The sequence below is a fragment of the Mirounga angustirostris genome, unplaced genomic scaffold, assembly GCF_029215605.1.
Source record: "Mirounga angustirostris isolate CCGP_5_RB_7025 unplaced genomic scaffold, mMirAng1.0.hap1 SCAF_9, whole genome shotgun sequence".
NCBI classification, from domain to species: domain Eukaryota; kingdom Metazoa; phylum Chordata; class Mammalia; order Carnivora; family Phocidae; genus Mirounga; species Mirounga angustirostris.
The window spans coordinates 43,610,420-43,638,385 of NW_026991717.1; the positions used below are offsets into that span (position 1 = coordinate 43,610,420).

A 27,966-nucleotide genomic window follows, 5' to 3' on the forward strand; every position below is an offset into this window, starting at 1 on the left:
TTTTTTTCACTGCTAGTTGAAAAGCCTCCTAAGATAGAAAGATGAGTAAGATAATGCCTCTGCACTTACTGTACTCATCAGCAGTTGGTGGGGGAAAAAAGAGGTTTGCTTCTTTGTTTTTGGTATGTATTTTTTTGATGAATTATAATAACAGAAAGAAGTATATATACGTGCAATGGCAGTACAGAGATAGAAGCAAGTAAGTTGTTTTGTGCAGTGGAGGCTGAAGAAACTGGCCTGGATTAGAGGAAGCCAACAAGAGTGGGCCAGATAAATTGGAGAAAACATTCATGGAGGAGGCAGTATTTGACATAGGTACATAGTCTTTAATGGGCGGTTATTTAGAACTTTTAAATAGTGATGGAACCAGTTATTTTCTCTGATTCTGCTTGTATCTGTATAAGAAAAATATTTGAATTTATTTATTTTGACTTTTTAAATCTCACTAACTTTGGTAAGAGACTCCTTCATTTCTTGGAGGCTGATGGGTGGAATGGTTAACATGTTACCATGTATCATCTATCAATAATCATGTTTAGTGTAAAAGTAAAAAATTAAGTCAATAAAAATATCACGTATGTAACACGCTTTACACAACACCTGACAGATTAAGAGTTCTAAAAAGGGTATACATCCATTGATATAATATTAATATATTTGTTTATATTTGAGTAATATATTCTCTTGGTTATACACTTGAGTATATTATAGTATTTTTAGCCTAAATATGAAAATAATTTTTAAGTCCTATAAATTCAGTTTCTTCACTTTGTTGTTCTTTGATGTAACTTATTTTTACTTTAATATTACATACGTTATTACATTTTGTCAGATTGGTCTTTACTTGTAAGGACTTTTAAAAATTCATCTAAAAGAACTTGATTATCTTTTTTCTGATGGCAGTACACATTTAATACACATTCAGTGGGGATGTGTACTGAGGAAAAATAAATCAGTTACATAATTTTTAAAAATAGACTTATTTTTTGAGCAGTTTTAGGTTTATAGAAAAATTGGCTGTGAAAGTACAAAGTTCCCATATGCCCTGCATCTTTCCCCTATTATTAACATCTTGAAATAGCATGGTACATTTTTTACTATTGATGAACTAGTGTTGATACATTATTATCATCTAAAGTCCAGTGTTGATGTTGTTTAAGTTAAAGTTTACTCTTAGTGTTGTAAGTTCTGTGGGTTTTGAGAAATGAGTAACATCTGTCATTACAGTGTCCTATAGAATAGTTTCAGTGTCATAAAAATCACCTGTGTGCCACCTGTTCATCCCTTTCTCCCTCCCCCTGAACCTCTGGAAACCACTGATCTTTTTACTGTCTCTAAAGTTTTGCCTTTTCCAGGATGTCATATCACTGGAATCATACGTATGTAGCCTTTTCAGATAAGCTTCTTTCACTTAGCAATATTTTTTTTTTTTAAAGATTTTATTTATTTATTTGAGAGAGAGAGAGACAGCGAGAGAGGGAACACAAGCAGAGGGGAGAGGGAGAAGCAGGCTTCCCGCAGAGCAGGGAGCCCGATGCGGGGCTCCATCTCAGGACCCTGAGATCATGACCTGAGCCGAAGGCAGACGCTTAACAACTGAGCCACCCAGGCGCCCAACTTAGCAATATTTTTTTAAGTTTCCTCATGTTCTTTCTGTGGCTTGATAACTCATTTTTATAAATCACTTAATAATATCCCATGTCTGGATGTACCACAGTTTATTCACATATTGAAAGACATCTTGGTTGCTTCTAAGTTTTGGCATTTATGAATAAAGCTGCTATAAACATTGGTAGGCAGGTTTTTGTGTAGACATAAGTTTTTAATTCATTTGGGTAAATATGAGTGTGATTGTTGGATTTTATGGTAGGGTTATGTTTAGTTTTGTAAGCAACTGCCAAACTGTCTTTCAAAGCAGCTGCACCATTTTGCATTTACACCAAGAATGAATGAATGAGCATTCATTGCCCAATGTCCTTGTCAGCATTTGGTGTTGTCAGTGTTTCAGATTTTGGCCACTCCAACAGGGATGTAGTGATATGTCATTATTGTTTTAATTTGCAATTCCCTAATTACGTATGCTGTTGAGTATCTTTTCAAATGCTTATTTGCTATCAGAATATCTTCTCTGGTGAGATTCAGGTCTTTTGCCCATTTTTTAATTTTTCATTTTCTTATTAAATTTTAAGTGTTCTTTGTATATTTGAGGTACAGTATTTCATCAGATATGTGTTTTGCAAATATTTTCTCCCAGTCTCTGGCTGTCTTTTCATTCTTTTAACAGTGTCTTTCACACAGAAGAGGTTTCTAGTTTTAATGAGGCCCAGTGTGGATTCTTCCTTTCATGAGTTATGCTTTAGGAGTTGTATTTTAGAAGTCACAAAAATGCAAAGTTACTTACATTTTCTCATGTGTTACCTGCTGGGTTTTATAGTTTAGTGTTTGATATTTAGGTCTATACTTATACATTTTGAGTTAGTTTTTGTGAAATGTGTAAGCTCTATGTTTAGATTGATTTTTTTTTTTTTTTTGCATGTTCAGTTCTGTCACCATTTGTTGAAAAGATTGTCCTTTTTCCATTGAATTGCCTTTGCTCCTTTTCAAAATCAGTTGCCTATATTTATTTGGGTCTATTTCTGGACCCTTTATTCGCTTGGTGTGTTTGTCAGTTCTTTCACCCATAGCACACTGTCTTGATTTCTGTAGTTTTGTGGTAATCTTGAAGTCATGTAGTGTCAGTCCTCCAACTTTTTTCTTCTTCAATATTATGTTGACTATTTTGAGTCTTTTTTTTTTTAAGATTTTATTTATTTATTTGACAGAGAGAGACACAGCGAGAGAGGGGACACAAGCAGGGGGAGTGGGAGAGGGAGAAGCAGGCTTCCCGCAGAGCAGAGAGCCTGATGTGGGGCTCGATCCCAAGACCCTGAGATCATGACCTGAGCTGAAGGCAGACGCTTAACGACTGAGCCACCCAGGCACCCCGACTAATTTGAGTCTTTTGCCTTTCCATATAAACTTTAGAATTAGTTTATCAGTTAGTTGGGATATTGGTTGGGATTGCATCGAAGCTATAGATCAACTTGGAAAGAACTGATATTTGACATTATTCAGTCTTCATACGCATGTACACAGATCCTTGTATTCAGATCTTTGATCTCTTTCATCAAACTTCTGTAGTTTTCCTCATATAGATTCTGCACAAATTTGTTAGATTTTGTTTATACCTAAGTTTTTAATTTCTCTGGTGCTAATATAAATATTACTGTTTTTAATTTCAAATTTCAGTTGTTCATTGCTGATCTATAAGAACGCAATTGATTTTTGTATATTAATTTTGTATCTTGAAATGTTAGTTGCAGGAATTTTGTTGATTGATTCTTTGGGATTTTCCGCATAGACAGTCATGTCATCTGAGAACAAAGACAGCTTTATTTCTTCTTTCCTAATCTGTGTACCTTTTATCTTCTTGATAAAAGGTTGAGAGGCAGATTATGCGTTATCTAGGATTTCCCAGTGTTGAATCGGAGTGGTCAGAGTAGACATCCTTGCTTTGTTCCTGATCTTAGTAAGGAAACATCTAGTTTCTCACCATTAAGTATGATGTTAATGTGATTTTTCGTAGATGTTCTTTTTCAGGTTGAGGAAGTTCCCTCTTTTCCTAATTTGTTGAAAAAAATTTTTTGTAAGTATGTATGGTGACAGATGTTTACTAGATTTACTGTGATGATCATTTCACAATATATGCAAATATTAAATCATTATTTTGTATACCTGAAATTGTTACATGTCAATTATACCTCAATAAAAAATAAAAAATATGTTTTTTCATTAATAGACTTGTATTTTTAAAATTTGTACTCAGTTGTTTTTATATTTTGAATTTCATCAATTAGAAAAATTTGTGCAATTTTTTTCTCTTGTTATTTAAATAACATTTATGTAATAACCTCAGTTTTGTCTGAGCCACAAAACCTAAAATATTTACTATATGGCTTTTTATAAAAAGTTTGCGAGTTCCTTGATTGATTGATGTCAGTGTGTGATAGAACATTTCCCCTGCCCCTTTTCCTTATGTACTTCTGCTGTTTAAAAAAAATCTTATATAATTTTCATAAGAGATTTATAGTTGTAATAATTTGAAGTTGAATGACAATTCCAGCAAGCCTAATATATACTCCTAATTTAATTTTCTTTGTGGATTGTTTTAGTTCTGGTGTTGTTTGGGAGATGAAACCAAAACAGAAATGGAAGCCTTTTAGTCAAAAGCAGATAATGTTGCTGGAACAGTCCTATAAAAAATATCAAGTATCAAAAGACCACGGATGGATTAAACTAGATAATAATTTTGAGGTATACCAAATTTTTTTTGTTTTTATTTTTATATATGTATTTTGTTGGTGGATAATAAGTAAGGAAAATTTACTGTCCAAGTAAAAATGTGTGTGCAGAAACTAATTTATTTATTAGCAAATAAACTTTTGTTAGTAGGATTGACATGACTGATACTCTTTAGTACATTTTAAATTAAAATATGTTATTAGGGGCGCCTGGGTGGCTCAGTTGTTGAGCGTCTGCCTTCGGCTCGGGTCATGATCCCAGGGTCCTGGGATCGAGCCCCACATCGGGCTCCCTGCTCGGCGGGAGGCCTGTTTCTCCCTCTCCCACTCCCCCTGCTTGTGCTCTCTCTCTTGCTGTGTCTCTCTCTGTCAAATAAATAAATAAAATCTTTAAATAAATAAATAAATAAAATATGTTATTGAATCATACTGTGAAACATTTAAATAAATGTTTCTCTTTTGCATTTTTGTAATTTCTTCTGTTTACAAGACAGTTTCATGGAACTTGTTCTCAGTAAGATTATGCAGAAATTAATATTGCTTATTGAAACTTTTGTTCTGTTTTGAATTGATACCAATATATATTGGTAAATAATGTCTGTGCAAAATTACGTATTTCAGTAATGAAAAACCTGTAGAAAACCCGTTCAATTAAGTTCATTAAATGTGAATGATTGTTGGACTTGGGTAGATGTCACAAATACAGGTGTACTCTCTTCAGGCCCTTACAGTGTTGCAGCTGAAGGTCACTTTTGCCCTAAGAAGACCCCAGAAGCTTGACTGCAATTTCTCATGTGCTCTGGTTCAGTCGTACAGCTTTAGTTATTCTTTGTCTTTGGTATCTAATGGTTGGGTTTGCCTTGGTCACCAGATATGCTCCCCACCCGACCCTCATCCCTGTAAATGTTGGCCATGCTCAAATGAAAACAAACTGTCAGACATAAATAATCTATTAACTATTCATTGTTTAACTTCGTTAAGATGAAATTTAAGAGTTACCAGATTATTCATTACTATTGAGGTTTTTAAAAAATATAAAGCATGGTTTATTTTCTTTCACTGCAGTTTATATAATTGAAAATTTCCTCAGTTGTTTTCTTATTTTCCTCATAATTTTTGTGCAAAAGTGATGATTCTGCTTCAAAGATCTCAACTGTAGATCACCTTAAGGCAGATCTTTTGGTGAGACTTAGAGATTAAAATGTTTTCTCTTTTCAATTTGTGAGTAAATGGATATTTAAATGGGCTATCCTGCTAATACCAAGTCATCAAAAACATATGTGCTTTTTTCCCAGGTCAATTTTGATAAAGTTCCCATGGAAATGCGCCTCCCTGTTCATTGCCCAATAAAGCGAGATTTTTTATCAGGGATTCAGATTGAATTTAAGCAGTCTCCTCACCAGAGAAGTTTAAGAGCCAAATTGTACTGGCTTCAGGTAACATTGTCGTTTTCAGTTCAATAAGTATATCTGATCACTTTGGGAAACTTGGGGATGAAATTTTTTCTACAAAACTCTAGCATACGTTGTAAACAGTATTTTTCTTCTCATTTCTATGTTTATTCCCCTTCTCCCATGTATCCTGTGGATTCTTTATACTTAGCATCCAAGTCCAAAGACCTTGTGACTGTTGAAACTATTTAATTTGGCCAGTTAGCCTGCAAGAGCATTTTCCTGCACTGAAATTGTTATTTTTAAATATTCCTTTGAATTTTTCATGGGATCCCCAAATAAGATTTTCCTTCGTCATTCTACACAGGAGTGAACATCAGAGAATATTTTTGTCTGCTTGCTTGCTCCCTTCTTGCTTCTCTTCCTCTCTTCCTTTTAACTACTAAATACTACTTAGGACATTTTTATTCTTTTTCTTCTTTCTAATTTCATATCCAGTCTCCACTTACATTTTACTTAAATTGTAAGCTGTCAAAATCTCACATGATCCATAGGCACAAATATTTTGATTAATAGTGTGTATGTTGCACAGTGTTAATGCACTGATGAGGATATTAAATATTCCTTTATGTAAAAGGTTGCCCTTGCTGGCATATGTACGAATTTTAGATTTAAAGTGAAACTTCTAATAGCACCACATATTACAATGCAGATATTTAATTCTGATAAAATTAGCAACCTCTTATCTCTAAAAGTAAAAGTTATTACATTATTTTAAATCCTGCTGAAATCTTTTCTTTCTTTTTTTTTTTTTTTAAGGTTGATAGTCAGTTACCAGGTACAGTGTTTCCTGTTGTATTTCATCCTGTGGCTCCTCCAAAATCTATTGCTTTGGATTCAGGTAAAAAAAAAAAAAGAAAGAAAGAAAAAATCGAGACATCTATTTTAAAAATTAAGTAGACATTATTTTGATCTAGTATAAAGCTTGATTGTATTTTCCTGTTTTTTTTTTTTTCTTTCTTCCTCTTAGAGCCCAAACCTTTCATTGATGTGAGTGTCATCACAAGATTTAATGAATACAGTAAAGTATTACAGTTCAAGTAAGTAAAGATTCCCCTATTTATCTAAAGGAATTTAAAATGAGAATCTACTTTGAAAATAAATTTCACTCTTGTGAGGCTGACTTCCATATAAAACTTATTTTCCTGGGGCGCCTGGGTGACTCAGTCGTTAAGCATCTGCCTTCGGCTCAGGTCATGATCCCAGCGTCCCGGGATCGAGCCCCGCATCGGGCTCTCTGCTCTGCAGGAAGCCTGCTTCTCCCTCTCCCACTCCCCCTGCTTGTGTTCCCTCTCTTGCTGTGTCTGTCTCTGTCTAATAAATAAATTAAAAAAAAAAACAACTTATTTTCCACCTGAACATACGAATCTACTTTTGGTCAAGTAATTTTCTGTGTTGAAACTTAATAATAGTCCCTCTATATTTTAAAGTGTAAAATTCCTTAACCACTTTTCCTCTTTGTAATTCCAATTAGAATATAAAATAGCCAGTGAAATATGAATGATGTATGTATTTGTGAAATGTGCTCTTGAAAGCAATTACTGTGGCCCTTAAAAATGGAATAATACATGCTATATCATCTAATTGTATTTGTCTCTTCTGTAACATGATAAATATGGGATTTGGGACTTTAAATGCTAAGTATCAATAAAGCAGTATTACTTCTAGTGAAACCTTAACTTGAATGGGAAAAGAAAAAAACATCTCAGTTAAGGATACTTTGGTCTTGTTAACGTAACACTTTTTTTAAGAGATGAAGGAGTAAAATCTTATTGTGACTTCTGGCCAAAATCAAAGTTTAACATTGAAAATTACAAGGTTTGATAGAAACCTTTTTCTGTCTTTTAAAACATTTTTTTCCTCAGGTATTTTATGGTCCTCATTCAGGAAATGGCCTTGAAAGTTGATCAGGGGTTTCTAGGAGCTATTATTGCACTGTTTACCCCAACAACTGACCCTGAAGCTGAAAGAAAACGGGTAACAATTTTTATTTCTTGGGAGAATTATAAACAAAAAAAAATAAATCAGCCATTCTTTGAACTAATTAGAGAAAGAAAATCAACATACTAATTCTTCATTTCATTTTTTTCAGACAAAGTTAATCCAACAAGATATTGATGCTCTAAATACAGAATTAATGGAGACTTCGATGACTGATATGTCAGTTCTTAGTTTCTTTGAACATTTCCATATTTCTCCTGTTAAGGTTTGTTGCAATTATTATTTTGAAAATTGTGTAGAATTGTTGTAGGATTTTTAAAGGCTCTGTGTATAAATGGGTGTTTTAATTTGTTGTATCAAATATTTGGTGGGAATTTTGTTTGATTAATTGAAATAATTAAGACAATTCTCTGTAACATATGTACAACCATAATTCCCACAGAGAAACCGTCAGAGCATGTTCTCTAGTCTTGAATTAATAACCCCTTTATTCAAGGAAGGAGCTGACAAAAGCATTTCTTAATTAAGCGAAGAAGTGCTCACCAACATTTAATGTTTTGGTTGCACTTTGTAACTACTATCACTGTCTAAAGAGAGAGCTATAATGGGAGCCCTAACCAGAATGTGAAAACGCTGAAGTAGGTATTATACTGTTGATGTGGTGGTTTTCACCCTTCCAAAATTTGATTGTAACTAAGGGAGTGGAAAATTGGATACCTTTCACTTGCCTGTTTTTGTACTTTATGAACCCATTTCCTTTTCTCCTTTTGTTGTTCTTTTTAGGTTTTATAGGAAGAGGTGACTGCATAGTAAATTCACAAATGCCACCAACCATAACTCTCTAAACTTGTGTAATGGGCCAGATTTACAATTAAGTAACTCTAAAATATTGATGGTCCTTTACATTCTCAAAAACTGTTTACAGCACATTATTTTCAATTGCATACACCATTCATTTCAGCTAAGTAAATTAATTTATAAAATGGAATTGAATTACTATTTTAAATTGATGTACTAGTTTGGTAGTATTAGACATATTTATAGTGTTAGGTTTAAAATTTATATCATTTTATGTGGTAGGTTATACACAAATTTCTTTTTCATTATTAAGTGAAAATCACTTATGAGATTGAACAATACCTTCAACAAATATTTGCTGAATGCCTACTATCAAAGTTACTCTGAAAGTTATAAAATGACTTCATGGAGCTTACAATCTTAGGGGAGTGCTAAAGATTGTTAATTTATTGATTCATGATTTTACACACATTAGGAATTATGTCATGAAGTTGAATAATTAAGATCGTGATAAGTTGTCTTCTTATTCCATGATGACTTTGCCTTAGGGAAAGGCTGGACATCTGTCCACCTAAGCTTACTTTTCCGGGATCTGGATACTCTCTGACTCTGCGGATGTCCACATCAAATCAACAAACAAACAAACAAAACCACACCCAAAACCAGGCTTTCCCAGTTTTATCCCTTCTCTTTTATTGAGCTCTACATTGGTTAGGTAAAATGCAGAATAAGAAAGGAAAGTTATCTGCTTTATTTGCCCAGATAGAACTGCCTTCTGCCTGTGCCTTTTGCCACTATTGCACTAATGATGATACAGCACAAAGTAGAAGAAGCTAAATGGGAATGTGAAAATCTCATGTTTAAGGACTGAGTTGAAGGAGTCTGTGAAAGTTGAAAACCTTATTAACTCTTTTAAAAATTTATTTAGCAACTTGCTAATTGTTGCCGTAATTGTCATGTTGTTGTTATTATGGTACAATTATTATTGTTAATTATATTGTATAAAAATGTACATATTATACATAATATATAATTGTAATTGTTAATTATTGCCATAAATTATTTACCTCAATTGGATGAAAATAAATGATTATTTATTATTTTCACTGGTAGACATGTTTTGTGTGCCAGTTGACGTATTTTCTTCTTAAATGATTATACTATTTTTATGAAGTGTTTTGAGCCCCTCCATGTAAACACAATGGTATTTATACACTTTAGATAAAATTTTAGCTCTTTGGAACAGACTAATTTTATCAAAAAGCAAATGTGAGAATCAGGTATTAGTGAGTTATCCTGTGTGGTGTGTAGAGTAACAAATAATAACTTTGTTTAGGATTCTGAAAGATACAACATCTGTTCGTGTCTGGAAGATCTGATTCCTATGTATGTGAATTTTTTGGTTTCGTTTTTAGTTTTTATTTATTAAGCATTATTTTTCTTTTAGTTGCATTTGAGTCTGTCCTTGGGTAGTGGAGGCGAAGAGTCAGACAAAGAAAAACAAGAAATGATTGCAATTCATTCTGTCAATCTGCTGTTGAAAAGCATAGGTGCTACTCTGACTGATGTGGATGACCTAATATTCAAGTAAGATTTGTGTTAAAGTGGATGGGGAGGGTTTTGTGCCAAGGTTATGTTTCTGGGTATTAATTCTTCCCACTTGGGCTAGAATGGTAGCTTAGAAAATGATAAGTCTCACTATACTCGAAGTTTGGCCCCTTTCTAATTATGCTTTTTAGATATGCTTATTTTACTCAAAGAGTTTTATATTTTCTTTAGTTATTCATATGTTGATAATACATGAATGTAGAATAAAAATGGAATTATTTTAGAAGTAGCTTATAAATTGACCATGTTTTAAAACAGATTTATATTTAGAAATATGTAGCAGTGTGGTGAGATTTCAGTGTAATCATATGGAAAAGCATAGACAATAACTCTTTGTAACATTTAATCTGAGAATAATTACGTGTGCTGGACGTAAATAAATTCAATGAATGTTTATTGAATTGAATATTCAGCAATGATACTGGAATAAGTAGTTACCTTGGAGAAAAGAAAAACCACTTGTATTATTTCCACCTTACTTGTTGTATACATCAAATTTCATAGGAATGGAAGGATTAAATATAAAATTCAAATGAAAAAGATTGAGGAAAATATCAAGGTTAATTGTAGTCAAATCTCTGAGTAAAGGCAGGCTTCTCAGTTTAAAAGCAATGGGAAAACCTGCAGTGGAAAATACAAGATCGATTTGACTACCTAACAAACACTTTACAAAACAAAATCAATGGAAGCAATTAGAAAATGAACTGGGAAAATATAATGACGAGTATGACAGAGAGAAGAGTGATAGTCTTAATATTAAACACAGATAAGACAAACCTAAAGATTCCTGTGCTGTAACTGCCAGTGGACAATAAGAGAGAATTTGCAAAAGGGAAGATACAGTGGCTGATAGATATTTGAAATGCTCAGCTTTATCATTTCTCATATAATATATGCAAATTAAAGCAAATTATCCAAGGTTTCAAAACTGAATAATTCTAGTACTAGAGAGGGCTGGGTCTAACAAATGGGACCTTTTTTTTTTTTAACTATTTGCGTGAGTGGGAAGATATATATCAAAGCCTCAAATGTTTTTTAGTAGTTTTTCACTCAGTGAATCTTTTCTTGGGAATTCATTCCAAAAAATAATCATGAAATGCAATCAAAGAGTTATATTCAAAATTTACATATGGCAATCCTAATTATTATTGTCAAGATTTGGAAATGTCTTGACGGTGGGAGAATTGTTTTCTTATGACACTTACACATGATGGAATGCTATACATCCATTAAAAATGGTTGTATAGAATTTTGAATAACCTAGAGAAATCCTTATTCACAATACGGAGTATAAAAATGCATACAAAATGTTTTAAATATTTTTGAATTGGATAGAAAAGAGAATTCAAAGCCGGAAATGACAAGGAAAAAAACCTAAAAAATCCACTGTATGATGGGATTATGGTTGAGTTTTTCAACCTTTTTACTCTTTGAGTATTTATGAGAGTTGTATGAGAATGTGCTATTTTTACAGTAATTTTGTTACCATGATATGAAGATCTCAAACATAAATTATATGTGGCAGATGTACAAATCAAACTAAAGGAATTAACGATGATAAATTTATCATGGAAGTTTTAAGTCTCTTTCTTTCAGAATGTAATCATCGTGCCTTTGAATCTTTCTTTCTCCTCCCAGACTTGCTTATTATGAACTTCGGTATCAGTTTTACAAGAGAGATCAGCTCATGTGGAGTGTTGTTAGACATTACAGTGAACAGGTAATTTCCTGTCATAGTAGCTCACAAGGAATATACGTCGTAAGGTATCCGACAAAACATTTGTATGTGATGGCGCACTGTGCAAAAATTGTTTATCTAATTTACCTCATTTTGCAGTCTCATTCGTAGTTTTCTTGAATGATGAATTTCTATGTCTTTCGTTTTTTCCCTTCTGTATAAAAGTTTTTGAAAGTTTCCTTTGGCGCCTTTTTCCCTTTGCAATTATACGTTTACCGCTTTGGGAAAGAATAGTGATGTAGGAAGCATCACACTTACTTCGTAAATGTCTTGAGTTTCTAAGCACAGTCTAGTAGAGTCAGGAGAGGAGTTCTAAGCCAGGCCCTTTCCCACGCCTCAGTTACTCCGTGGCTTGAATTGAATTGGATGCAGAGGCGTAGTAGTTGTTTCAGGGTGGTCGGCTAGCATCCCTGCACCGTGGAACTCCAGGGCGACGTTGCCCTTTCCTTCCTCTGCTGCAGGGTCTTTTCTTCTATGGTGTATATAGACATTATGATTATTACATGTTCAAATAAGGATATATTTTCCTTTGTGTTTTGTTTTGGTTATTATTTCCCCATCTAGTTTCATAGTAATAGCAATAGTAACATAATAATAAAAATAAGTAAAAAAATTTAAAAAATAATAAAAATAAGTAACTATTGTTGAATTATATATTCATTTAATATGTGTACTCAGCCTGGCAAGGTAAGTGTAATCCACCTCTTACTTTTTTTTTTAAAGATTTTAATTTTATTTATTTGTCAGAGAGAGAGAGTGAGTGCACAAGCAGGGTGAGCAGCAGACAGAGGGAGAAGCAGGCTCCCCGTTGAGCAGGGAGCCCAATGTGGGACTCGATCCCAGGGCCCTGGGACCATGACCTGAGCTGAAGGCAGATGCTTAACCAATTGCCACCTCTCAATTTTTATATATGAGAAGACTGAGGCCTTATTGTAGAGACTAATTGACCTGTCCAAGGTTACATAGCTGCTAACTGGCAGACTGCCTCGGACCTGTACTAGCATAATGCCTGGCACATAGTGAAAGATCAGTTAATGGATGTAGTCATGGTTATTCTGCTTTTTTTTCCTTTAACAACCTCATGTAGTCAGTATTCTCCTTTCTTCCCAAGGCATCATGATATTGTTTCTTTTTTTTTTTTTTTTCAAGATTTTATTTATTTATTTGAGAGAGAGAACACATGAGAGGGGGTAGGGTCAGAGGGAGAAGCAGACTCCCCGCCGAGCAGGGAGCCCGATGTGGGACTCGATCCAGGGACTCCAGGATCATGACCTGAGCCGAAGGCAGTCGCTTAACCAACTGAGCCACCCGGGCACCCATGATATTGTTTCTTACACCAGTAGTAAAGGACTTACTATACTTTTTTTCCCCTTTAGTTCTTGAAACAGATGTATGTCCTTGTATTGGGCTTAGATGTGCTTGGAAACCCATTTGGATTAATTAGAGGTCTGTCTGAAGGAGTTGAAGCTTTATTCTATGAACCCTTCCAGGTATTGATCTTTTATTTATTTTAAGTATAGGTACAGAAAATGTTACTCTATTTTTTTAATGACAAATAATTTGTACTTTAATTGTATCTGGGAATTGAATAATGTTCAGGTAACAAAAATACATCATATTTTATTTAAAATTACATGAGATGACATTAAAAGATGGTTGTAGAATTAATTGAGCACTTCCAGTGTCTGGGCGATAAATGTGCCCTCATTTTCCAGGATTTCACGTAGTTGTAAGGAAGAATGCTAGGTAGGTTAACACCATTTCAAACCTGTTTCACCACTATGGAAAGGACTCGGGATAAGAAAAGCTGACTTTGTCTCGTATTCAAGCTTTCCTCTAACTGGTTCACCTCCATTGGGTGGAGGAATCCAGGCACCCAAAGTAGTGAGGGTTTTAGCAGGACAACACAGAGAGAACACATGGGAGAAAAAGACTGTGTGGGGTCTTAGTCTTGTTACCAGTGCAGCTTGCTGCAGCAGTCTGATGGGACTTGGCACTGGGAGGCCGACTTCAGATTGTGACTGAAACTGTGATTTATTCCTATCCAGATTTTGTCATCTCAGAAGAGTTTGCCCATGTGGGTTGAAGGTATCTTCAGACACAATAGGTGTGCCGTCAGTATTTGAGTTAGAGCGTGAAAATTGGTATCACAGTGTTTGTGGATCTTTACAGATTCCCTGTCTTCATGGAAACCCTGAAATACTAGATCAAAAGTCTTAAGCTTATTTAAATTTTAAATAGCAAACTCTTCTCTCTCTCTCTTTTTTTTTTTTTTTTTTTGGTCAGGGTGCTGTTCAAGGCCCTGAAGAATTTGCTGAGGGCTTAGTGATTGGAGTAAGAAGTCTCTTTGGACACACTGTAGGTATGTATCACCTATTTGTGTATATAAATATATATATTTTTTATTATAATTCTAAAATGCAGTTTATAAAAAATAAAGAGGATCAGTTTTCTAATAATCCCTTTTAAAAGATGTGTTCCCTTGTTCTTAAATGGAAAATAACACTGACTTGCTGGGTTTGTTTATATGTCTTTGTAGTGTTGTATCAATGTGCTTTTTTTTATACAATACTTTTTAGAACAGTTTTAGGTTTACAGAAAAATTTTGGAGAATCAGTGTACTTTAAATAGCTTTATTCTTCTTCTTGATAAATGGGAAATGATAAAAATACATTTCTGTATGTTTGTCTATGAGACCGAGGCTGAAGCACCTGTTTAAAGCAATGGTAATGGTCTTTAAAGAAACAGTGTGACTTCTCTGGGTCTTCCGATAGGTGGTGCAGCGGGAGTTGTATCTCGCATCACCGGTTCTGTTGGAAAAGGTTTGGCAGCAATTACAATGGACAAGGAATATCAGCAAAAAAGAAGAGAAGAGATGGGCCGACAGCCTAAAGATTTTGGAGACAGCCTGGCCAGAGGAGGAAAGGGCTTCCTGCGTGTAAGTCTCTTACTAAATCTTCAAGAAGCCCTGAACTTTGATATATACTTTACAAATGTACTTTACTGGTTTTTTGAAACTTGGAATATTACTTGTGAGTCAGGGTCTGTCACAGTAGCAGTAGTGATAAATTGTGGACTTTTCTGTTTCCTTCTGGGCTCTCCTTCCCCAATATCACAATCACATCTATCCCCCAAATCCCAGACTTAGTTTGGCACTTGGGCTGGAGTGAGAGCACTCTTCTGGAAGGCAAAGAAACAAAGCAGAGAGAAATATGGTACATTATGGTAACTAGGGGGAGGAGAAGTTGTTCGGGTCATTATCAGTTGACCATTTTTTTGGAGGGGAGGTATACAAGCTGAGTGTTTGTAAACCAGGAACTGCCTTTCACTGTTTTTCAGTACTTTAAAAATTATACAGGTAATATATGAATATTGTTTAATTATACAGGTAATATATGAATAGTCTCTGTATAAGTAATTGTAAGAACTTGTCAGTTCTCCTTTTAATAAGTAATGGAAATATTATAGGTAAAGCCATAAAGTACTATTTGATCACCCTAACCTCTTCCCAGAAATATCTAATCTTCTCAACAGTGTGCCTACTTCAGTTCTCTTTCTGTGCATTTGTGTAATGTACAGGTAGTCTTATTTACTACCATTACTTGGCAAGTGTTAAGAATGTATAAGTGTATTACTGTTTTAATTTTGGAAATAATTTCAGGAACTGTAACTTGTGTTTGTACCAGTGTTCTATGTTGTCTAATTGAAAGTGCCTTACTTGTCAGGCTATTTGCGATCCTTCACAGTTCCCTTCATTTTCAGTTTTCCACACTTCCGCTAAATTACGAAGTCATTTCATTAAAATTTATAATTAGATCTTAGGGATTATTTGGGTCAGCTCATTCATTTTACTGGTACAGAAACTGAGGTTTAAAGAGATTGAATCAATTGCCCATGGTTATGTAGCGGATTGGTGCCAGAGCCAGATGTAGAATATTTTCATCTGCTTTCTATTTCTTTCTGTTATAAAATGTTACTTCTACAAAGTGCTTTTGTTTAAAATTTACTATTGTATAATATTTTAAAAATCATAGTGCTCACTTAGGTACATGTTCATATTATCAAGTTAAGTCCTCATTCTTTAAAAAAAGTTATTTCTAGTATGTATGTAGAGACCTCTAGTGGTTGGCTTAAAATTAAGCAGTTTCCATTCAGGTTTACGATTGATCTCTCTTTCAGGGAGTTGTTGGAGGAATGACTGGGATAATAACAAAACCTGTGGAAGGTAAGTTGAGAAGGTTTCCTTCCAGTGCAAAGTCTGAAGAGTTGATATATAATAAACGTAATAGATGTTATTGCTACGAGTTATTTGAGAGAATTTCTGATTTCATGTTCATAGTCTTCAGTTGTTTTTTAGTCAATGTACTTTCTTCAGAAAGTTGAAAGAATCTATTAAGTAATAGACTCTCACCCAGACTTTGAATGTTATTTTCAGCAGGATAATAGTTAAACTAGGTTCCTTTAGGTCCTCAATAGCAATTGATTCATTTTTTTTAATCCTGTTAAAAAAGTACTTTATTCGATCAAAACCCCAGTTGGCTTCTTTGTAGAACTTGACAAGCCTATTCTAAAATGGGGATTCAAGTGGCCCCAAATAGCTACACCAATCTTGAAAAAGAACAAAGTTGGAGGACTTACACTATCCAATTTAAAAACTTACCATAAAGGTATAGTAGCCAAGACAGTGTGTTACTGGCATATGGATAGACATAACAGATCAATGGAATAGACTTGAGATTCCAGAAGTAAACCCTTACATTTGTGGTCAGTTGATCTTCAACAAGGGTGCCAAGATAATTCCATGAAGAATAGCCTTTTCAACAAATGGTGCTGGGACACCTGGATATAAACACAGAATTTATGTGTCTGGCAACAACTCCACTTCTAGGTATTTACCCAAGAGAATGGAGAACATATGCTCACTCAAAAACTTACATATAAATGTTCACAGAACATAATAGCCAGAATGTGGTAGCAACCTAAAGGACTATCAACTAATGCATAATTAAACAAAAGGTGGTATACCTTACAATGGGATAGTATCCAGCTGTAAAAAGAAATCAAGTGCTGATACAAGTACAAGATGGATGAACCTTGAAAACATGTTGCTAGGTGAAAACAGCCAGTCAAAAAGACCACGTATTGTTTGATTCCTTTTGTAGGAAATGTCCAGAATAGGCCAATCCACAGAAATAGAAAGTAGATTAGTGGTTGCCTAGGTCTGGGGGCTAGGGAGGAAGGAGCTAAATTACATAGGATCTGGTGAAGTTGGGTTGGGGGAAGTGGAGAATGATGCTAACAGTCATGTGGTTTCTTTTTGCGATGATAAAAATTTTCTAAAATTGACTGTGGTGATGGTGGCACATGTTAATGTACCAAAAACATTTAATTTGTACATTTCAATGGGTGAATTATATGGTATGTGAATTATAATTCAATAAAGTTCTTATACTTAAAAAAAAAGTATACTGCTTGAAAAGTCTTCTGATGGTAGACATAAAGAGAAAAATTTCTGGTCATTTCTGAAACCTTAGACTCTTAGGCCTAAGAATCAGTGGTGATAAAACTTGCACATGATTCACGATGACCTGGAGGACGTGTTCAAACACAGGTTGCTGGGCCCTGCTTCCAGAGTTTCAGATTCAGTAGGTCTGGGGCAAGGCCTAATAATTTGTGTTTTTAACACACTTTGAAAACCACTGTTTTTTACATGTTAGTATTAAATTTAACTTCTTTAGAAAACAAAATCTAGAAGCCTCCTGGGTAAAACATTTCTCTATTTGGCTCAGGCTTTTGTTGAGTTCAAACTTGTTTATTTTAAAATATCTTATACATTCATTGTTCTTGGTTCTATAAAGGTGCCAAAAAGGAAGGAGCTGCTGGATTCTTTAAAGGAATTGGAAAGGGGCTTGTGGGTGCTGTGGCTCGTCCAACCGGTGGAATCATAGATATGGCCAGCAGTACCTTCCAAGGAATTCAGAGGTAATTAGGTACACATACTGTGTGCGAGGTTTGGGTCTGTGTGCTGATGGTTGCTAGACATGCATCAACAGGTTAAACACTTGGCCTGCTCTTCAGGATGTTGACGTCTAAGTGAAAGCTATGACAGGTTCACAAGGTGGGGTGCCACCAGAGAGGAGTAAGAAGAGACAGTTTTTATGGTTCACTTTCTCTTATTTTCAACAAACGTTGATTGGTACCTACTATATGCCAGGCCCCCTGTGCTAGCTGCTTGCACCGAGAGTGGACAGCCTGGTCTGTGCCTTTGTTATTTTGTTATTTTCTTTTTTTTAAGGAAAGGTGGGGGGAACTTGGAGTCCAACAGACTTTGTTTTAATACTTGGCGCATTATAATGGGCACATTATTTAAAATTACTCTGTTTTTATCAAATATTGATATAATATGGAATGTAGTACAGTATTTAATCCACACATATATTTGTATGTATTATTTTGAAAGATTCTTATGTATTTTCTTATATTTACTCTGCTGCCTTATACAGAGCAGCAGAATCAACCGAGGAAGTGTCCAGGCTCCGTCCCCCTCGTTTCATCCACGAGGACGGCATCATTCGCCCATATGAAAGACAGGAATCCGAGGGCTATGATTTATTTGAGGTATAAATTCTCTTCTTCATGGTCACGGGTAAAATTTAATATTAAAGATTTCTAGGACGAGGATTTCATGGGTGGTTCTTAAAGTTCCTGATTCGTGAACTTCTTTAAGGATTACACAGGGAACGTCATTTGTAGAGTAGAATTTATTATCTATTTTTTATTTTTGCATAATGTGTTAAATGAGAATGGTAGTTTTTTTCTGCACAGGAACAAAGCCTTTTTTGTGCAGAAAAGATAATGTTAAAAGAAGTCATAGGCCTAATTACTGTTGGTGTGGTAGCTCATTTAGTTAACGGTTAACTTTGGTCTCCTACTTTATAGCCAATTATAGGAATTCCACTGCTTCCTTTGCTCCCAGCCAAATTAATTTATTTGGATTACTCTGTAAATCTAGATTTATTCAGGTAAACAGAAACTGGAGGAGAGAAAAAAAAGATTATGCACAATTACAGTCTTTTTAAACCTTAAAAATATTTTAAGGTGCATTTTTTTGGCTTTTATTTTAGTTTTAACTTTACTACATTTAAATAATATATACATATGTAAATTGCTTTTCTCCCTTGACTGGAATCCTGTCTCCCCAAAAATTTATTAATATTTTCCTACTTTGACTTCAAAATAATATGACTCTTTATTGTTCTTAGCCTTTGGTTTTTATTGTATGTGATTACATTTTATCTTTCTGCATGCTTCTAACTTTATTTTCTTTCTTTTTCTGCCTACACAGCAAGAACCGGAAATACAGGAGTAAATGTTTCCTATACTACTACTTGATTTCATCCTTAAAAATCAAAACAAACTGTGTCATTAATTGACTGTCTTTGATTTATTTAGATTGAGTGTTCATTTCAGTGAAGTTTTCTTTATAACTCTCCCCTCTCTCTCAACTTTTTATTGTAGTGGTTTGACTACACACAAAGATGGTGGTATTCCTGGTAATACTGCACGGGAATAAGGGATCGGTATAAAAGATTAAAGGGTGTAGGAAATTAACTCTCCTCTTTTTTTAGTTGGTGAAAGACTTTCTTGTGTCCAGAAGCAGACAATTTTACTATCATTTGGAAAATTTTATCTTTTCTTATGGTATTCATGTATTTTCAGGTAAAGCCGAAAAATAAGGACAATTCTCATGTCCAGTCTATTATGTGTTCTTTACATTTGTGAGTCCTGATGATGGAATTACATAACTATGTTTCATCCTTCACCCAAGATTGACTCAAATTATGGGGCTGTTAACTGGGGCATATGTTTTATTTATTTATTTATTTTTAAAAAAGATTATTTATTTATTTATTTATTTATTTATTTATTTATTTATTTGGCACAGAGAGAGAGATAGAGAGAGCACAAGCAAGGTGAGCAGCAGGCAGAGGGAGAGCGAGAAGCAGGCTCTCTGCTGAGCAGGGAGCCCTATGCGGGACTCGATCCCAGGACCCTGGGATCATGACCTGAGCCGAAGGCAGCTGCTTAACCGACTGAGCCACCCAGGCGCCCCTGGGGCATATGTTTTAATAATTGAAATATAAGTTGCTGTTGAGCCGTCCTTAGACCTCAAATAAGAGTTGAGACATGAATTTTGAGATTTTCCTTAATCTCTTTTTTCTTTTTTTTACCTCTCAGTTCTCTTACTAGTCCAATGGCAATCATTTTATAATTATGTTATATACATTCTCAGCCTTTAGCATTTTTGCTTTTGAAAACTTGAATCTCCTTGTTTGTTATGCTTATTTCACAATTAGTATTTTGAATTAACATAAATAGAAGTTGAACATAATAATTTGGCAAATTATTTAAGTGTCCCCTGAATTTATAAATATCTTTATTTTGTATAGATATCTGTATTTTTAAAAACCAATCATTTTTGCGTTTAAGTTCTTAAAGAGGATTTGTTATCTTAAGTGAGAACAAAAATAATTCTCAACTATTATTTTGAAATTAGTACCCTTGTAGTTAGTTCTGAAAATAAATTGTGTTTTGATTTCTCTCCTTATTATAAATGATAGAGATGTTTGATTTGATTTAGCAGCATCTTATCTGGCAGCCTTCATTCTTCTCCCCAAAATTGAAACCAAAGTATACACTTATACTTAATTGCCGTCCATTTAAAGAGAGTGAAACTGCTGACATGTAACTGTTCAGTTGGGACTATATACTGTTTAAACTGCAGTTACCAAAAGAATAAGTTGAATGCTTCTTATTTAAAACAAGCACTTTAAAGAAGAAAGAATGACAGCCAAAGATCAGCCGAAACCATAGCTGACAAACTTTTCTTGTGCCTAGATAATTGAGGGTTGGCAAAAATGTCACCGCATGTACAGTTTCTCTGAGAACCAAGCACATAACTAATTCAAAATGCTGTCTTAAATCATCACTAATAATTAGCCTTCCTTCTTAGGTAAAAGTAACGATTTTTAATTTTCCTGGATATATTGAAATTTTAATGAGACTTGACTTTTGGGAAATTGTATAACTTGTTTAAATTTTTTTCTTATGGTTTACTTTTTGTTTGTTTAGCTCTTTATGTTATTAACCTTGTGATTTCCCTTTTTACAATTGCATGTCTATAAGCACAAAATTCAAGTAACTTTTTATTATTTTAGCTAAATATATCTTGTCTGATTTATTAGTTTTTGTTGTGATATCAGACAGCTTTTTAAACTTTAATATATTTATAGTTACTGGAAGAAATAGAATGGTTGTACATTAATGAGAGGACGTGGTAATCTTTTTCCATGGGTGACAAGGATAGGCATGGATAGTTAAATTCAGGTTATTTCATTCCTTGCCTATCTTGCTGTAATCACTTTGGTATGAAGTATTTATTGATTATCTAAACTGTGCTGGATATACAAAAGAAATAACACTTCAGTCCTTAAGGGACCAAGTATAACAAAATGTGTAAATAGTAAAGAGCACTATAGTGTAAAACTCTGTCCTCCCAGCCCTTACTATAACATGGGTACATTCTAAATAATTTATTTGGGAATCTTTTCATTTACTCCATTTTCTTTTTCCCTTGAGTATTGCTCTGTATTCTTTACTCAGCTTTGAAAGTTACTAAATCATATACTTTGTTTTCATAGGATATGCTTTCCTGCTTATCCTTTATTCTCCTAAGATAATTACTGTTTACACATGCATGCACACACACACACACACACACATATATAGCCAGTTTTTATTTAATATTCTTTTGGTTCGCATACTTAGGACTATATAATATTTAAAATGGTGTTTGTTGATTTTTTATTTTAATTATATTTTTCCATGTTCATAGAAATGCTTCATTCTTAATTCTTGCATTACCGTCTCTTGAAGTAACCTTACAGTGTGTATTTGACCATTCCAAGTTGTTGGCATTGAAGATGCTTCTGTTATTTTACTAATAGTAATAATTCTGTGATAAACATCATTATACATATTGCTTTTTCATGTGTTATTTCCTTAGAATTTACTTGAAAATATTGAATGCTTTTGCTAAAATATTGTAAATTCTTCAAGATGCATTTTGGGAAGGGAGAGTGAGTATTTTCTCAGCTAATCTAGTTTCCTGCTGCCATCAGTGACTGAATATCTTAATCTGATCTCAGAGTGTAGTGGATTTTAGTCGTGCTGAAAACAATTTCTATAGTGTAGTGTGATGATAAATTATACTTTAAAAGCTTTCAGTGGTTCAAAGCACAACAGCCTGATAACTAATGAAAATGCATACAAGATGGAGAGTGGGTAGTATTTCTTTCACATTGCATCTCAGATCTAAGTATTTTAACATTTAAATTTCAAAGCTGAAAATGAATGTACTGAATTGTTCTATTCATTTCCCATTTTCTCTTTATTAAAGAACTTAAGGTATAAATGTTAAAAGATTTTAGCTAATTCACACAGGCAAGATGTGAAACAAGTGACTTTAAATCCCACTTGTTTCTGAGACTCATTCTGAAGATGAGATCCCACTTCTTTGGGGATTCATCTTCTGTGTTCCTGGCTTTTCATAATTGTCAAGGAATGACTGAACTGAGGATTTTTGAAAAAATATGTATGTAAGCATTAAAATAACAACAAATGTGTTTTCTCTGCTTGTGATTATTATTGATAATGTTATCCTTTTAATAATATTGGTGTTGTATTCTGGGTTATAAATGTCACAGTCTTATTTATTAGGTATGTTTTTGTTCTGTAGTTTCATATACATTATATCATCTGATCTTTAATCATGCATTATAGATAATGTCAATAATATTTCATTAGCACTGATTATAAAAAATAACTTCATTTTTTAATGTGTGCTAATTCAAATCACAATAGTTTGGAGATAGTTGAAATGAAAATAAATGTATTTTAATGTGCTACTATTTATACTTGAATTACTTATGTTTGTTTATTGTCTTTAGCAATAAATTGTGCCAGCTATTTGAAATCTTAGAAATTCTTCATGTTTGTGTTAATATTGACATTATATTTTCTTTTCTATCAAGAATATAATTTGTTACATACATGTACTTTTCATGCATGTTTAATCTATAAGACCAAATACACAAAAACACTAAATATCAGTTATCTTGGAATTTTATTATGTGTATATCTATCTCTGTGTAAATCAGTGGTTCTTAACCTCTGAGAAGGATCACAGACCACTTAAAAAATCTGATGAAAAATATGAACCATCCTCTGAAAAAAGTTGCAGAACCACATTTTCAAAATGTTATATGCTATTTTAGGTGGTTCATAGACCTCCCAGAGTCCTTCCATGGACCTGAGATTAAGAACCCCTGTAATGTTAATGTCACACTATATTAGCGTATGTTCATATTCCATTAATGAAAATGTGTGATTATTTCTGCTAGATATTTTTAAACCTCTGAGTTATCACAGAATGAGGTATATTTTATCAGAATATCACTTAGTAAGCATTTAATACAGATTTGTCGTTTAAGGCACAGTGGAAGTTAATTTATAAACATGCTGTGAATATTTTTCTAGCTTCACATGCCAATATTGTGCCTTTGTTTCTAATAATTTTTTCCCTAACTAGCACTGTTACTATAATTAACTAATATATAGTATTGGAAATACTTTTTGGATGCTTGTACTGTGCAAATCTTGAGTCTTGTTTTCTTTTCAGAATCATATCAAAAAGTTAGAAGGAGAGACTTATCGATACCACTGTGCTATTTCTGGAAGCAAGAAGACAATCCTTATGGTTACAAATAGGTATTAACTTCAAGTGACATTTTTTCAAATGCAAACTACATAGATGATAAGAATTTTGAAAACTAAAATGGCAGAGGATTTGGAGAACTACACTTAAATTATAAAATGTTCATTGTCATTAAATCACAAAAATACAATCTAGATGGGTCCTTTAAGGTTATCCGTTCCAACCCTCTCGTTTTGGAGATGCCGAAACTGAGACTTAGTATGACTCAGGTTGTTATCCCAGTTACACAGCTACTGAGTGGAGTCTCGAATGGACTTTGTACATGTAGTAGTCATACTGTTACATGTGAATTGTAAATCCAGCTATGGAGACTGAATTCATGAATCACTTTTTCTTACTAGGTTTTATTTTAGATGATTAGCCTACCTTTTTTAAGAATGATATTACTTCTGTGTGTTTTTCTAATTTTTTTCTAAGTGTTTTGGGAGTGGTAGATAATTTTTCCAAATAAAAGAACTTAAACTACTAAGTTTATTTTCCTGAGATTTTTCCTGTATCACTTATTTCAAAATGACTATTATATGTTAATAATTTTCAAAACCTTCTAAGTTATGTATTTCATAGGATTAAGAGTACTTACAGTAGGCAAAAATCTGTGTTAGATTCCTTACTACTGCACTGAAATATATTTGGGTGGGAAGAAGAAAAAGGAAAATTACAATGACAGGATTCTGATTTAAACCACGAGCTTTTTCAAGGAGTTAACCAACCAGTCATATGATTTGTCCATTAAGTATAAAAATATTCACAAAACAATCTAAAAAGTGTTTTTTACTGATTGGACAAGTAATCATTTATTTTTTATCCCCATAATTTTGTATTTGATCCATTAGATTAGGCCAAAAACAATGTTTATTTGTATTATATGTTGTACTTAGCTGCAATGACAGTGTGTTAATTCATTTTAAAATTGTATACCTTTTATATAATTCAACACTAGGTAATGGAAATCAGTTAGGAGTTTTTTGGTGGGGGGTTGTTTCTGGTAATACTTAATACTTTAGAACTTGTTTGATTTAGGTATTTTGTGGGAATATTACTGTACACATTATATATCTGGTTTTTCTTCAAGTAAAATGAAAAATCATAGTAATTTTAAATCTAATCACTTACAGAGCTTTTTGGTGTTTAAAAAAATGACTCATTGCTAGACTTATGCTTATTTGCATTGTAGCTAATACAGATCAGGAGTGAACAAAATTTCCTTAAAGGGCCAGATTGTAACTATTTAGGCTTCGACGGCCATACTGTGTTTCCCAACTATTCAGCTCTGTCCTTGTGGTGGGAAAACACTCATGGACAATATGTAAATGAATGGGGGATGGCTGTGTTCCCATAAGATCTTATTTACTAACGCAGGCCATGGGCTGGATTTGGCTCACAGGCTGTAGTTTACCCACCCCTGATAAAGACAATAATTTAAAGGATGAAAATAAAGTAACCATACATTGTGGTTTGTCTAGGACAGAGCTGGTTTGCACTTTTTGTCCCAGTGAAATTATTAGTAGCCACCCCTTTCATTCTTAAAAATGTCCTCATTTGAATCATAAATTATGATAACCCCTAAAAATAGCCTTTACCAGCAATCCCACCAGTTGGCTATATATGTATTTTGTAAAAACTATGTATTTCTTCAGCCAGCTGCAGTATATGTATTTTGTGAAAACTACAAAAAATACATTATGTATATTTAACTAACCTAGGTTTTTCACCAAACAATGTATTATGATCATCTTCCCAGACCATTAGGTGTTTTTAGACAACATGGTTTTTTAATGACTGTACTGTTATATTTATGGATATACTCTAACTTATTCAGAGATGCTACCTTCCTATTTGATACTCAGTGTTTTCTTCCCAATATTATAAACACATCTTTGCAGCTATGTCTTTTTTTCTATAATTATTTCCTTAGGATGAGTTCTTATTAGTGAGATTGCTGATTTAGAAACTGAAGATTTTTGAGACCCTTTTATATATTGCCAACTTGTTTTATCAGAACAATTGTATTGATTTTTTTTTACATACAACTAACAGGGTAAGAGAATGCCCTTTATCCTGTGAGTTTTGCTAAGACTAGTGTTATCATTTAAACTTTTTTGTTTTTGCTAACTTAATGAGCAGAAAATAGTTCTTTGTTTTAATTAGCATTTATTTGATTGCTAATGAATATGAGCATTTTATACATTCATCATCGATGTATATTTTCTGTTCCATGAATTGCTTTTTCATATCCTTTGTTCATTTTTTATTATTTTGGTCTTCTTCTTACTGAATTTAAGTAACATTTTATAAATTAATATTAGCCCTTTTTACCCAATGTATTATTAATATTATGATTACTTTTTGAGTTTTCCAATGTATACAGAGCTTTTAATTTTTCCATATTGAAATTCATCCAAAATTTGGTCTGAATTTTTTTTTCTTACCAGTTTTTAGAAAGAAAATATGAGTTCTCGTGACCCAAATTTATTTGGCCATATCTCCCCTAGTTGGTCCTAACTCCTGCTTAGTATTTTATTTTAGTAATCTTCATTAGGAAATTGTTCTCTGAATAGACTTTTTTTTTTTTAACCATCTGTGTTAGTCTGTATGGGCTACTATAACAAAAATTCTATAGACAGGCAGCTTAAACAACAAACATTTATTTCACACAGTTCTGGAGGCTGGAAGTCCAAGATCAATGTGCCAGCAGATTCTGTGTCTGGTGAGGGCTCACTTCCCGGTTCATAGACAGCCATCTTCTTGCTCTGTCCTCACATGGCAAAAGTGGTGAGGGAGTGTTCTCAGCCGTCTTTTATAAGGGCACTGTTCCCATTCCTGAGGGCTCCAACCTCATGATCTAATCACCCCCAAAGGCTCCACCTGTAATACCATCACATCGGGGTTGGGATTCAATGTATGATTTGGGGGAAGATATAAACATTCCAACCATTGCACTATCAATGTCTGACAGAAATAGGGACACAGATAAAAGTGGTATCTTCTGTTCCCTCCTCATCTAAAGGGTGACCTGTACATTATTAGTGACATCATAGTGTGCTGGGTGCTAAGATAAAGTGATATACAAAGACTCTGAAGACAGGAAAATCTCTTGGTCCAGTAAGGTGGGAACCAAGGTGTCAGGGATAAGATGTTAGGGAGGAGGTACTTGAGCTGTGTCTTCATACGTGTAAATAGCAGACAGGGATAAAACAGTATGGCACTTTGAATGGCAAGATCATTTGAAATGGCTGGACAGAGTGTTGGTGGGGAAGCATTGGGAGGTGAAATAAGTTACAGGTGTCTGCTCATGACATCTGAAGGGTATAGATTTTATTAATGTGATGGAAGATTACTAATTTCTTTAAAAGTATAAACATTGCTCATTATTGCAGCCTTTCACATAGATGTATGTACACATAGTTCACACATAAGTCCCTCTTTTTCTCACTCCCACTGAAGGCTTATACACAAGGACTAATATGATGAGGTTTGCAGTTTAGAAAGATTTCTGGCAGCAGTTTGGCTGCTGGATTGGAGGAGGATCACAGTGGAGTCGGGGACCAGTTAGAGACCAGTTAGTTTTCTATTGTTGCACAGAAAATTAACATAAAATTAGCAGCTTAAAACAACACAGACTTACTGTCTCACAGTTTCTCTGGTTCTGGAGTAGGCTATGGCATGGCAGGGCGCTCTGCTCAGGGTCTCACAGGCTGAAATCAAGGTGTAAACTTCCTTTCTGAAGGCTCTGGGAAAGAATTCACTTCTAAGCTCATTTAAATGTTGGCAGAATTCAGTTCCTTGCAGTTGTAAGACTGATATTCCAGTTTCCTGGATCTCTGTCAGCTGGGCACCTGCTCTCAACATCTAGAACCTACCCTCATTTTTGCCATATGGCTTTCTGCATCTTCACCCCAGCAACCACACTCTGGATTCTCAGTCTCCAACCCAGACTTAAAGGGCCCTTGTGGTTGTGTGATGCCCATGCAGATAAACTTTTTCTTAAAATCACCTGTGCCTTCAAAAACAGACATATAGACCAATGGAACAGAATAGAGAGCCCAGATATGGACCCTCAATTCTATGGTCAAATAATCTTTGACAAAGCAGGAAAAAATATGCAATGGAAAAAAGACAGTCTCTTCAATAAATGGTGCTGGGAAAATTGGAGAGCTATAGACAGAAGAACGAAACTCGACCATTCTCTAACACCATACACAAAGATAAACTCAAAGTGGATGAAAGACCTTAATGTGAGACAGGAATCCATCA

At 34.0% G+C, this 27,966-nt stretch overlaps 1 protein-coding gene across 1 annotated transcript in view; it reads left to right on the plus strand.

Moving 5' to 3' along the window:
* VPS13C (vacuolar protein sorting 13 homolog C) overlaps nucleotides 1–27,966 on the plus strand; it is a 179,419-nt gene that overhangs the window by 142,671 nt on the left and 8,782 nt on the right. Inside the window, exons 66-80 of the mRNA XM_045899939.3 lie at nucleotides 4,212–4,353; nucleotides 5,636–5,776; nucleotides 6,551–6,632; nucleotides 6,762–6,831; nucleotides 7,657–7,768; nucleotides 7,884–7,997; nucleotides 9,978–10,117; nucleotides 11,777–11,858; nucleotides 13,253–13,366; nucleotides 14,163–14,238; nucleotides 14,651–14,814; nucleotides 16,056–16,101; nucleotides 17,735–17,858; nucleotides 18,380–18,494; nucleotides 23,617–23,705. Of these exons, the coding sequence (XP_045755895.1) occupies nucleotides 4,212–4,353; nucleotides 5,636–5,776; nucleotides 6,551–6,632; nucleotides 6,762–6,831; nucleotides 7,657–7,768; nucleotides 7,884–7,997; nucleotides 9,978–10,117; nucleotides 11,777–11,858; nucleotides 13,253–13,366; nucleotides 14,163–14,238; nucleotides 14,651–14,814; nucleotides 16,056–16,101; nucleotides 17,735–17,858; nucleotides 18,380–18,494; nucleotides 23,617–23,705 (1,611 nt within the window). The remainder of the gene's footprint in view (nucleotides 1–4,211; nucleotides 4,354–5,635; nucleotides 5,777–6,550; nucleotides 6,633–6,761; nucleotides 6,832–7,656; nucleotides 7,769–7,883; nucleotides 7,998–9,977; nucleotides 10,118–11,776; nucleotides 11,859–13,252; nucleotides 13,367–14,162; nucleotides 14,239–14,650; nucleotides 14,815–16,055; nucleotides 16,102–17,734; nucleotides 17,859–18,379; nucleotides 18,495–23,616; nucleotides 23,706–27,966) is intronic.